General features: G+C 39.6%; 1 protein-coding gene across 2 annotated transcripts in view; it reads right to left on the bottom strand.

The window, feature by feature from the left end:
• Positions 1 to 6521, bottom strand: part of LOC134100678 (endoplasmic reticulum metallopeptidase 1) — a 66874-nt gene extending 60353 nt beyond the window's left edge. For both annotated transcript variants that reach the window (XM_062554048.1, XM_062554049.1), the window contains exon 1: positions 6257 to 6521. In XM_062554048.1, coding sequence (XP_062410032.1) covers positions 6257 to 6516 — 260 coding nt within the window. In that variant the 5' untranslated portion in view covers positions 6517 to 6521. The remainder of the gene's footprint in view (positions 1 to 6256) is intronic.
• Positions 6522 to 14311: the final 7790 nt, after the last annotated feature.

Raw genomic sequence — 14311 nt, 5'->3', positions numbered from 1 at the left:
GGGAATTATCCACATTCACATAATATATAGGCGATAATCATCAACACTCTGAACAATTTAACACCACTGGTATTGTTAAAAACATTGGACAATAATCTCTCTCTCCCATTTCAGCCTGTGGAGGCGGTCAGCATATTAACTTCATACACACACGTACACACAACGTTGATCATTATTGCCTACCGAAAATTTTCACTCGGTAATCCTATGCTTCAGGAACTCACTCAAACATCTTGACAGCCAGTATTTATCGGTACCTGGGTACAAATGTGGAATTTTTCGTACTTTCACATTTTTACTCTTTGCCCGCAATTGTATTCAAAGCTTCTTCTGTATAACATACAGTTGAAATAATGAACAATTCTTGCAGTACCGCCCCCATGGTATAGCATGCTTCGGTGCGTCGTGTATCAAAAACATGACACATTTTGCTACACATCGACGCATAATAGCAGCCGAAGCGTAGCGATGCGTAGCCTTGCGGGCGAGTATGCGTAGAAATGCGTTGACTATGTAAGCACTCTTACACTCAGGGCAAGTTGCACTGAGGGCTCAAACTAGCTATTATTAAACCACCTGTACTAATGAGCTAAATCGCGTTTGGCATTTGCATTCGTGGGATTTACGTAGTGGGTCATAGGGTGACAAGGTGTGTTGGTCATAAAGATGATTGCTCAAAAAAGGATGTCCTTCAGTGTCGCTTAGCCCATTCAAACCACAGAAACACTAGGTTTAAAGTTGTGTACTGGTCTCCTTTAAGGTCACATTCATGTCACAAAATGGCAAATGGCTCATGTAGCTTAATCTGCGGTAGTCTTCTGTTTAGATGTCAGAGGTCATTCCAATTGTTTCAACCTCAGTAAAAATGCAATTCAGCTCTGTCACCAGCTCATGGCTCCGTCTCGGCACAGATGTGAGGTCTGGCAGCAGGCCTAACACACATAGGTTTGCATCTTGCACCCTTGTTTCACATGTTGCTGCAAGGTGGAATTCCATATCCTCTTGCAGAAATTTTTCATCAGAATTCCAAACCTTTTACATTTTACACAACCAACTGCTTCATTACTATGCATCTTGATCTCTGAGTAGAAATGCCTTACCATACCACACATTCAATTTCTTTTTCAATCGTTTTAAAATCTTCTGATGAAAACATCTTACATTATAGCCTGTATATTTGCTGCCTCAAGTGTGTTTTGCATTGATACAACTACAAACAAAATAACAGCACTTACAATGTAGTAGATCTGTCTGCGTTCAACTTTCTATTTAAAAAATGAAAACTATGAAATTGGAAAATTGGACTGTATTTTCTGAAAACAGCTTTACTTTGTTTTGCAGCTTTGCTGCATGGGCTGGTAGGCTAGGTGTAGCTGAAGCCTTCCCGACAAATATCGGGAGTATGGCCTGGCATGTTTATTATGAACACATCACATCTCCAGGAAATGTAAATCCTAGTGTCTTCTCGCAGCATGCCAGAACAGATATTTGCAGGGTTGCGGTGGCACCCGAGTCTCTAAACTCTGGACGCATAGGCTATTGAACTGAACATTTCATGATATCCAGACTAGCCTACTCATCACGACGAGATGTCATTTTAGCTAACGAGCAGTTTTGGTCCACACTTAAACAACCCAAGAACGTGAAATCTACTTCTGTCTAAACTTTTGAGAGGGATAGAGTGTCTGTTAGTGCCTGGTGGGCTATAGGCTAGCTTACAAATGATGATAAGACTTAACCCTTTAGGCGCCGGAGGTTTTTTCCTAAAACGTTCAATTTTGACATAATCATTTCAAAAGGCTTTAACTTAAAAGTGATAAGAGATAGAGACTTTCTGTAAATTATAGAAATATTAAGGATGGCCCAAAGTTTATGTAGGGCTTAAATGTATCCAACTAATTTGCATATTATGACGTCATAATGACATCATATGGTGGCGGCCATCCAGATTTTTGAATTTTCATGATTTTTTTTCATATTATTTTAAAAATATTAATATTATTATTAATAACATTTTTGCTGACAGACATACACATCACCAGGACATGAAAATGCAAAAAGAACAAACATTGTACTATACTGAATGGTCAGGGAAATAGTAAATCATCATAGGCTACTAATAGCAAGACGACGGGAATGATGATGACGCTACGTATTTATGTAGCAGGCCTTTTGCCATAGAGATAATGAATCCCTATTCATCCAGGTGACACTTCTTGCAGTGTTTCATGGTGTGGTACCTCTTATTGCAGGGCACAACACAAAGGCCCACCACACACTGCCTACACCTGTATTGTGTCTGACTATGGCCTTTAGATCTGCCACTGTGTTTTTTTTCTGTGAGGTTTTTTTTGTTTTGTTTTCTTTAGTTGACAGACATACACATCAAAAGGACACACATTGTGCCATACTAAACGGTCAGAAAAATAGTAAATCAATAGTGTAAATAATAAATAATAAATGGCAAGATACGATAGGAATGCAAATTTCTGTGGCAGGCTTTTTGCTGTAAAGATAATGAATCCCTATTAATCCAGGTGACACTTCTTGTAGTGTTTCATGGTACTTCTCATTGCAAGGCATAACATAAAAACCCACTGCACACTGCCTACACCTGTAGCCTATTTTGTCTGACGGCAGCTTTTACATCTGCCACGCGCGCCGGCCGAGTGGAGAGAACTCACATGGCTCTGTCCAAAGCCATCGATATCTCAAAGTTGCGACCACTGATCTATAAAGAATATTCTTTATAGATCAGTGGTTGCGACACCGCCGTTGACTCCCGTGAACAAACAATGGCGGCACTTCCGGGAACTATTCCATTGAGAATGAATGAATATAATACGACTTTTCTACATGACTTATAGTCGTGTGCATAATAATGCATTTTCATTGAGTAATGTATATGTATGTGGAAATTCAGTTTATAGTAATTTTCATCGAGCATTAAATATTAATGCGATCGCTGCTGTCAATCCCGTAGTAAACCAGGGACCGAGGGAACTACTGAGTCGACCCACTAACCACGTGACCGCTCTAATCTGGCTTTAACATGGAAGTCAACGGCTGTCGCAACTTTGAGATATCGATGGCTTTGGCTCTGTCTATTGTCATTCACGTTGCGACACCCCACACTGCCTCTACGTTTCCCCTAGCTCTCATATGGACATGTCGACCTCGTCTAACACATCTATTGATATTAGACAATGGCTCCACTACGTTACCGTCCTCGCGATTATGGAGAGGCACTGTCACTGTCGAGGGAGCATTTGGCTAGCGCGATAAAAAGTGCCCCGACGCCACTTTCGTTCTCCACACTAGTGCTGTGCGATACTATATCGTTGTACGACAGAAAAATGTCTATCGTACGATACAGTCCTCTACCGTTTATGTCGTAATTTTAACGTGTGTGGCTGTGACTGCTCAGACAATTTAACTGCAGGTGCGTTGCCGCTTTTGGCAGCGGGCCACATAAACTTAATTTACTGACTCGGGATGGGTGGCCAGGCAAATGAACACAGGCAACAAATTAAACTTTTTTGACGTTGGCATAAAGACTAGTGTTGCACGGTGCACCAATACAACAAAAGTATTGCAATACCCTGAAATTAAAAATGTCACAACACCAAATGTTAGCCTACTTTACAATACGTTTAATAATGACTGTGTTCTTCTGAAGAAGCGGTGCGCGCAAGGCAGGTCTCCCATAAAAGCTAGCCTGTGGCTGTGCGTCTTTCCCCCCCTCACACACTGGTATGCGCAGCAGTGCTAACAGCGAGACATGCTGCTAGTTTAAGTGATGCTATTGTAACACACAAGTATAGGCTAATATCAAGCTGATTTGCTTACTTTGATCACTTTGATCACATTTGATTTCTCAAATGTGTGTTGCTAACCAATGTAGGCTAGATGGCATTTAGATCATTTAGGCTTACTATTGGGTTTAACGTCATTATTTTCTCTCACGTAGGCCTATTTCTTAAAGTGACAGGCACTTAATTACACCTACTGTACACAACCACAACTGTTAAACATTTTTTTTTTAGAAATTATAATCAAAATTTGCATTAATGTGTGGATGTAAATATATAATTTTAAGTAGAAATTCTATATCGGGATATATATCGTTATCGTGGTACAGATGGTACGGGTTGAGAATGCTCCTTTCTTTGCCGCACATCGGGAATCCCGAAGGTTCGGGACTTTGTAATTAAACCTGCAACCGCAGGGGGCAACATAAGACCGCCCTAATAACATGCAGTTCGTCTCATGCCGGAAAAACACTCTGGTCAATGGAGAGGGAGAAAAATGCTTATTAGGCCTACCCTCTTTCAATGAAGGCAGTGTCTGCTCAACTTATCACGGATATGCTTCATAAGTCACAAAAACGACCGCAATGTTTAGGACAATTAGCTAAACGGGGATGCCTTTGCTAGCCAAAAAGTAGACTAGTTATTTTGCCCATAGAACTCCTGGCTGAAATGTGCATAAATTTGGCAGAACGTTTCGGAACACTCTGCTGACCATTCACGGTCATTTACGGAACTCTAATCCCAGCCGTCTAACACCACCAATATTTGGCCGAACATATAACCGCTTGGTCGAAAGGTGATTCAGGACAGTCCCATGATCACACTCACCAATTTACAGAACTCTATGCCCAACACTGTAGTGCCACCCATTGTCAGTCCCTTACTGTTGCTACCTCGGACAAACGTGGTCGGGAAAGTGTGAGAGAATGCGTGTTCAACATGGGGATACCAATGCCATTTAGTCGAGTGTGCTGTGTGTTGCATGATTTCTAGGCGCATTATTGCTTCAAAAAGGAGAGGCCAGAAAGGCCTTCAGTAGGCAACGGAAGAATATTCACAATGTCAACGAGGCGGAACAGCACAAATTGAGGGCAAATCGTTCAGGTGTTAACGTTACGGATGTAACGGGGTGCATCCATGATAACTGGTGCTAAAATATTAGCACATTATCACAGGTGTTTTACTTTATTTACTGCAGTCTGCAGTCAGTGTTTTTTTGCACCTTAGCTCTCTACTGCACATGAATGGTGTGTTATTGGCAATTTAGTTGTTTAGTCTTATCAGTCTTAGATATTGATATCAGATTGGTATTGGCACATACTCAATGTTATGGTATGGTTTTATGGTGCCATCCTGCACCTGCACCTGACAAATCCATTTCTTTCTATCAGTGTAGGCTATCAGATAGAAAGCATGATTGAGACAACATTTCAGTCAACATGTTTCCTCTGCATCAGTTCAATATGCATGCTTACCACTAATGAGTGCCACATACCAATCTTTGGCTTGTCTGCTGCTTCAGTCATGGCAACCCACACCCTGATGCACTTGTGAAGAACACTTGTTCTAATGTTGCTCACAGGGGCAGCCTGCTTAGTATTGCTACTAAGGACAACTATTGCTGTTGCTAGACTATTTACACTGCATATGGAACAACATCTAGCAGTGCAGAAAATTGACAAAGCAGCCCATTTTAAAATTCTGTCCATGCTGTTGAAAGGCCTGTACCTGTTTTGTACAACACATTCACTAAATGTTTGTCATTATTGCAGCTATAATGCTGTCCACATAGAGTGATACAAATGGATGTCCATATACTTTTGCCACACAAACACAGAACAAGACACCAAAAACAAGACACCTCATCTCCCTTTAGGGTCCTGTCACTCTGATTTTCACATGTTGATCACAGTAATAAAGTAAGAAGAGTTAGCGTCCAAAGTTTTTTCCAGCTGTAATGTCACTCTGGATGTGCCAACACCAAACAAAACATGTCCTATTCAAGGACTGATTTACAGTAACAGTTAAGTGACATGTTTCACCTTATTTTGGGATGGTGGAAACAATCAGCCTTCTGTTTACAACAGCAATAATAATGTGTGGGTAGACATGTTTATGGCCTACACAACATGATACGCTTTAAAGATATATCTGAACGAAACCAAAAGTCATTGTCGAAAGTTATGACACTTCCTTCATTGACACAAGAAAACCAGGAATTACTTATTAATCGTTCGATGTCAGAATTAATAGGCCTAAAGTTATTTCGCTGCAGATAATTCATCCAAACACTCCATCCCATCGCGTCTTGCTTTTAATTTTTCATGATCTATAGGCGAAGAGTAAGGTCAGTTTAAGCTAGTTCACCGTAGATTCTCGCATCGGGTTTAGTAAAATGAACTAAGCAATACACTGTCAAACTATGAAATTAAGGAGTGACTTACCTTGCTCTGAGTGCATTGAATTCGCCAGTAGATCCCCCTAAAACAAGCTGCTGTAAAGATAAATGAACCAGTCCCCACAACACCAAAATAAATGCAACCACCAGTACAGCGGCCACTCCTTCGCGTAGCAAGTAGGAATCGACTTCGGACTTCTTTTCTATATCCCCATAGCCGTTCCTATCATGTCGGCCATAAGCATAATTATTATCCTTGGATATGTCATTTTGTATGGCGTGCAGCTTTATTCTCCTAACAGTCATATCACTCTCCATCTTAACTACTAGAAAACCAACTTGCGTCAGTCTGGCGGACTCCGGACGGCACACGACGAGGGACAAATATCGTGAAGGACGAATAGCAATATTCTAGGGTAACCACGTCTGGATACATTTGATGATGAAGTGTTTATCTGCGGTTAAGTTAGGCTACATGCCTTTCAACTCCAATAACATTTAAATACGGGATCTTTGGAGACGTGTGGTCTGCTATCGACTGCTATGAATTCCTTCATTGTTTTTGCAGTGTTCTGAGCAAAACAGCTGTTTCTCCCCATGGCAAATGTCGCTTTGTAGTAGCCTATAGGCTAAATAATTGAGTTTAGTTTAGTTTAGTTTATTAGGATCCCCATTAGCTGGGCGCAAACCCAGCTATTCTTCCTGGGGTCCAACAATAAAATCACACACAGTTAAAAGTTCTACACAAATCTGTACATTCATTTAAGCACCATACATTAAAAAGAAAAAAAGAAAAAAACAAACAAAAAAACATTTAATATAAACATAAACATAAATTACTATAATAATGGTTTAAGACCTTGTGACAAACATCTCTACCTCTGCACTAACCTAGTTTATATATCGACGCCTTATTAAACTAATCGCCTAAGTCATTTTTTCCAACTTTTCAGGAGACACAAAAAACTTCACCAAAAACTAACTGAATGATATTTATTGACACTTTTTTTTGAAAAGGCCATACAAATTGATGACTGTTGACATAGTAATAATAATTTTAATAAATTATGTATCATAACAGATACAAAATGACTTAGGCAATTTCATGAACATGTCCATGTTGACTTAGGCAATTCCATAACTTCAACTCTGTCAAGAATAATGCAATAATAGACAAACTAAACATACTATGAATGCATGTACATCTTAAAATATCAATACACTAAATTGAAATCTTTTCAATTATATATCCCAACCCCTGTCTCCCCTCTCCCATCATCTTCATTTCTCTTTTTCTTCTTTGGGCTCTTGCTTATTGGTTATGGTTATTTAGCAGACGCCTTTGATGAGGCAAAGGTAAAATAAGTGATGAAACTCAACAGGCATGATGGGTTTCATTGACTGGAGGTCCTAGAACTTCCTTTGCTTGATTGGCAAAGAAATCTAGGCTAATTTGGGACCTGTACTCGCTGTGGCAGTTCACCCATAGAGTGCCTTCTGTAAAGGGACCTTGAAATAAACCTTGCCTTCACGGCTGTATTGAAGTGCCCGCAAGTCATGGGAAGTAAGTTCAAGTCATTTTCAGGAAATCATCATGCTTGTGAGATTTCCTGAAAATGACTGGAACTTACTTCCCAAGCATCAGACCAGTAAAAAAGGCTGGAGATCCAACATGACTTGTGGGCTCTTCAATACAGCCGTGAAGGCAAGGTTTATTTCAAGGTGTCCTTTACAGAAGGCACTGTAACTGCCACGGCGAGTACAGGTCCCAAATGAGCCAATATGTCTCCTTCTGCTTTGCCAATCAAGATGATGGGAGAGGGGAGACAGGAGTTACTGGTGTTCACACCGCCGGCGACTTGAGCTTCCAAAATCGCTCAGGACGCCCTGTAAAGGACGCTGTGGGAAGCTGGGATCAGCTTGGATTCTTTGGCAGCTCTGACGTAGTAGCATTCTATGTTCGTTGCTGGTCGTTTGGTCGCTGAACCGCGTCATAGCTCGTTACCATAAAGTTAAACCATTTTCAACTTTCTCTAGTCGCTCAAGACGCCCAAAACGCGACGCCGACGGATTGGTCGCTGCTGGCAGCTGAGAGAAGCCGGCTTCCATTGAAAATTAATGACCTCCGGAATCTTTGGAAGCTCAAGTCGCCGGCGGTGTGAACGCACAGTTAGGATACACAATTGAAAAGATTTAGATTTAGGATACAAGGATACAAGGAGTTTTATTTGTCACATGCATATCATTACTAAAGTAAAGAATGCAGTGAAATTTGTTCCTTCGCCTGTTGTGCATATGGAGGGGGGGTAGGGGGGGTTGTAGAGGGGCAGGATAAGTGCAAAAGCATTTAAGTGCAAGGGGGGGGGGGGGAGTAAGCTGCAGGGGGTGAATGATGTATGTGTGTGTGTGTGTGTGTTGCAGTGTGCTGTGTGTGTGGGGCAGTGGCATACTGATGATCCAGAGGGTAGTGGGCAGTATGTTGTATGTAGCTTAATAAGACGCTGGTAAGGGGCAGTGTGTGTGTGTGTGTGTGTGTGTGTGTGTGTGTGTGTGTGTGTGTGTGTGTGTGTGTGTGTGTGTGTGTGTGTGTGTGTGTGTGTGATGGGGGGCAGTGGCGTACTGATGATCCAGAGGGTGGCGGGCAGTATGTTGTATGTACTGTATGTAGCTTAATAAGACGCTGGTAAGGGGCAGTGTGTGTGTGTGATGGGGGGTGGGGGGGGGGGGCAGTGTGCTGTGTATATGGGGCAGTGTCGTATGATGATACAGTGGTTTGGTGGGCTGATGTTGTCTGTAAGTAGTGTGGCTTCCTATGATGCAGTGAAGAAGGGGAGAGGTGAATTAGGTTAGGTCAATTTAGTCTATTGGTCACTTGTATTTGTCTTCATGAAGGAGTGTACTCAAAAAGGAAAAGTTTAATGACTTTGCTGCATTTAGACACTATAGGAATTCTTTATGTAATTCCAGTTAGGTACCCTATTTCTCACAGCTCAAGTGTAAGAAAGGTGCTAATGTTAAGCTAAGCTAAAGGTAGCCTACATTAATGCAAGAAAAACACTACTGTAGCTTTATGGACTGGCAATTAACTTGTTAGTAACTGGTAAGGATAATATGATCTAGCTGCTAGATGATCCTACAAGTCAATGATTCGTTTGAAAAGAAACAAGGAAATATTAGAAGAAAACCATGTAGGCTAGATGAAACATTTTGAAAAGACAAAGTTTAGTAGCTACAGATTGTGTAGCTGCTCCATTCTGAATGATAGCTTCATGGGCTTGCTATTTCACTTATAGTAGCCCAAGGCTGACTTAATATAATAAAAACAAAACATAACTGATCACTATTCAGCCTGACCTATGTTATACAAATTCTCAGTATACTTACCAGTTGGGTATGACCCCTGGATCATGTCAATAACTTCATCTTCAGAGAACAATTTCTTTCTCCTTGTTGCCATTTTAAGACACATGTAAAATTGCCTAAGTCAAATTAACTTTGACTTAGGCGAAATGAATTTTGCCTAAGTCACACTATCAAGACCTATTGATTTAGGCAATTGTAATTATTGGGAAAAAATACATGTTCTAAGTAATTTAAGATTTTATCAATTTCACCAGAGGTGGCAGGCATAAAGAGGATAAGATTTATGAAAAAAAAATGAAATTTGAAAAAAAATGACTTAGGCGATAAGTTTAATAAGGCGTCGATATGATAGGCTCAGATGTTTTTTCACCTGTTTTTTAAAAAACACTTTACTATTCAATATAGTTAATTTGGTTGGCAAATTGTTCCATGCTTTAATTGATCTATATTCAACAGTGCGTAGAAATGCATTCGTATTGCTCTTTGGGATGCTCAGTCTCCCTGCTGTTGCATGCCTTGTGTTATATGTATGAATATCACAACTTTTACAGAGGAGATTATAGCGATTTAATGGCATTTTGTTGTGTAAAACTGCCCAAGTTGATGTTAGTAAAGAGACGTGAAGCCTTTCCTCCACTCTCAACCACTGTAAAATGGAATGCATGTAAGTGATATTTGTTGTGTAGGAACATTTAAGAACAAGACGTGCTGCCTTGTTTTGGACTCGCTGAAGTTTAGCAAGGTGATCTTTGTTGGCATTTGACCACACAATAGTACAGTACTCCATCTGTGCTAAAACCAAAGAGCATACAATCCTTTTCCTTAGTTCTTGAGTGAGAAACTGGCCACCATGCCTGAGTAGTGCCAAGCCACTACTCATTTTCTTAACCATGTGGTCAATCTCTTTAGACCAGGACAGTCTGCAATCTATGATGACTCCAAGTAGCTTTACTTCCTTTACCTGTTCAATTTGTTCTTTGTTAATACACAGATTAAGTGCTGGGTCATGACTCAATGAGTGACTAGAGCCAAAAACAATACTTTTGGTTTTAGATATATTGAGAACGAGTTTGTTTTGTTTTACCCATCTTTCTATTGTTCCTAGCACCTTGTTCAAAACTTGTGTCAGTTCAGCTGATGTTTTTGCAGATGTATAAATAGAAGTATCATCTGCATACATTACAACTTTTGCATTTTGTATCGCTGAAGGTAAATCATTTGTGAAAATAGAGTACAACAAAGGTCCCAAACAGCTGCCTTGCGGCACCCCACAGTCTACATTCACACTGCTTGAGAAACTACCATTAAAATATACCTTTTGGGATCTATTTGTCAGATAGCTATTTAACCAATTTAGTGCTGACTGTTTAAAACCATATCTCTCAAACTTTTGAAGTAACAGTCCATGATCAATGACATCAAATGCTGCAGTAAAATCTAGAAGGACAGCACCACAGATTTTTTTGTTATCGATTTCTCGCAGCCAGTCATCAGTCATTTGGGTTAAAGCTGTACATGTTGAAAATCCTTTTCTGTAGGCATGTTGAAATTCTGTTAATAAATTATTCTCAGAAAAATAATGCTGAATTTGATTAAAAACTATTTTCTCAAATATTTTACTAAGTGCTGGAAGCAAACTTATTGGTCTGCTATTTGGTGGTGTAAAAGTTTTCTTTTTATCTTTAGGTAGTGGTATAATTTTTGCTTCCTTCCAGGCTTGGGGAAAAATGCAACTCTTTAAGCTAACATTAAATATGTGGCAAATGGGCTGGGAGATGTAACTCACTGCCATTTTCAGAAACTTACCATCTACGTTGTCAATGCCTGCTTGCTGGTCCTTGCAACATGAAGTAATTAACTTGCTCACTATATCCTCCTCCACTTTGGCAAACTGAAAGCTAAAAGATTGCTCCTTAATTAGTTGCCCTATCATAAGGTTGGAGTCATGACTCCCCCCTGATAATTGCTCTCTCCTTAGTTTAGCCACTTTGTTATGAAAATAATTATTTAGGTGATTGGCAATTTTTGTTGGGTTTGTGATGAATGTCCCATCATTCTCAATGAATGTTGGTTGTGTTGGTGTTTTATTCCCCAACAAACTATTCAACGTTTTCCATAGTTTTTTTTCCATCACTGCTAAATTTTCTTAACTGTGAAGTCAAGTGTGCTTTCTTTTTCTTCAGATTGAGTTTAGTAACAGAGTTTCTTAGTTTACAATATTTCCTTCTATCAGTTACACTCCTCGTCTTATTAGCTGTTGCCTTTGCCTCATTCCTCAGTGCCATCTGTTGTTTCAGTTCTTCGTCCATCCAAGGTGCGCCAGAAGTTCTTACGGTCATCTTTTTCACTGGCGCATGCTGGTCTATCACGGGCACAAACTTAGACATAAATACATTTAATGCTACATCTGGTTCCTCCTCCTTGAGTACACTTGACCAGTCTGTCTTACAAATGTCATTTAAGAAAGCCTCCTCAGAAAACCTTTTCATGATCCTGGTCAAAATGACTCTTGGCTTAGCCTAAGTAAGAACTGTGGAGGGGACAGAGTGTATTAGAAATATAATTGAAGAATATAAGTTTATTATAAGTAGCCTATCTCTCTTTTTGGTTTAATGGACTTTCAAATATAGCCTACATCAAAATAGACATCAGTGGTCATTTAGGCCTAGTGCAGTTGTGTAAAGTAGGCTATAATCTTTTTTCACATAATTGTTATTACACCTGATATTTTGAGTCACTAAATACAAATACCCACTTATAGGTTGAGCCTGTACCGGGTCAAATACACCCCTCCACCACCTCCCCTTATCATGCTAGATAATTTTCCGACATCAGATTGTTATAGTAATATTATAAAGTTTGGACTCTTGGGAGTCAAGACATGAGCATGTAAAATATGTGTAGTGCTGTACATTGTCAGATTAATCTTATTATGTCTTAATTAAATTGAATCAAAAATGCCCTCCTCTCCCTGGCTTTTGGTGCCACCCTGACCTCTGGCTGCAGTGTAGCTGCAGCACAACAAGTATTCCACAAGTACTTGACATATTGTGTATAGCCTACTGAAATACAAAAATCCATGTAATCTTCATGTTGTTTTATCCTATATTAGTTGCGCAGATGTATATTCGATCTTATACACAACCATTGAACCAACAAAGTAAATGCAAAAATAGAGACTTTTGAGTAATTATTCCATATTTTGTGTAGTCATTCTATAGCCTATCAGAACACCTGACATACAATAGAGTGTCAGAGTGTTACCTTTCATTTGAGACTAAGATTATGCTTCTACACAAAGGGGTTAATGTGTTGTTAGTATAAGCATTTGATTGTCAGTATGCATTTTGGATAGCCAAAACTCCTATGGGAAGTTTCCATTGGGCTTTTTAAAAACGCATTTCCTTGTTTTACGCTTGCAGGTTTCTCTGCAGAGCTTCCCCTACAGCTTTAGTGTATATTTTACATTCCTGAGAATGATCACAAGGCTGCAAGACTTACTGTTTGTCAGTGCACTGGCACACACTTGCAAGCATTTTTCGCTCACAGGCGCTAGGTGGAAGTGAGACAGCCATCATTCAACCCGGAATGACTCCGAAGCTGATCAGTTAAGGTACATTATGCTAAAAAAAACTTGCATAGTTCACCTTTAAATATATATTTACTCTTGGTGAACCTCTTCAGTGTTTGGAAATGTATTGTCAGTATCATGCAATGAATTGGTAACAATGAAAGTATACAGTAGCCTTACGCCACCAATCAAGCATGCACATAATAACATAAAATGACATGTACTAAGCACAGTGTTGGGAAGGTTACTTTAGAAATGTAATGTGTTACAGTTACAAGTTACCCTGATTAAAATGTAATAGTAGTGTAACTATTTGAATTACTATGTCTGAGTAACGTAACTAATTACTTTTTGATTACTTTTCTGATTGTTTAATGATATATAGTCCCCAAATCCATGCGAAGATTTCGGCTTTGGTCTCCAGGCTGCTGAGCAGTTCGGTACAAGCACACAAGGCAGCATACATGGGCATTCCCAGGCTATATTGAGCCCCTTTTAGTACATGAATTAGCATCCCATTTTTTATGAGGATAATATAATGATAACCACCACAAGGTCAGACTTCAAGCCAAATTTTACTGTAAAATCAATCTGAATTCAATGCCCTTTTCTGTGACATAAGAAAGAATCTGTGAAAAAGAAATTTCCAGCTATGAAATGCATTGCATATTACATTGCTGGCAAACTGAAATTCAGATCGCTGCATGCACAGGCAGGCATGTACGCTGATGGCGCTGTAGATGTGATAGAGCCAGAAGGTCCCGTATCAAACTATGACTGTGGAGGGGACAGTTCTTTTTACATACAAAAATTCTTTGCAAGGTTTTGCTGACAATATTCCGATTTCTTATTACAGTGCATGAAAATGCACTGTACTGTTCTTCCAAAACTTTTTCTTATTACAGTGCATGAAAATGCACTGTACTGTTCTTCCTAGTCTTCTTCAACTTCTTATTATTACAGTGCATGAAAATGCACTGTACTGTTCTTCCTATTCTTCTTATTATAGTGCATGAAAATGCACTATACTGTTATTCCAAGTCTTCTTATTATTACAGTGCATGAAAATGCACTGTACTGTTCTTCCTCGGTCTTCTTCTTCTTCTTCTTATTATTATTCTTCTTCTAACGCACGCAATTCAGCTTCAACCGTTTAACGTAGAAACT

The sequence above is a fragment of the Sardina pilchardus genome, chromosome 14 (genome assembly GCF_963854185.1).
Source record: "Sardina pilchardus chromosome 14, fSarPil1.1, whole genome shotgun sequence".
In the NCBI taxonomy this organism is placed as follows: Eukaryota; Metazoa; Chordata; class Actinopteri; order Clupeiformes; family Clupeidae; genus Sardina; species Sardina pilchardus.
This window is presented reverse-complemented; position numbering and strand designations above follow the sequence as displayed.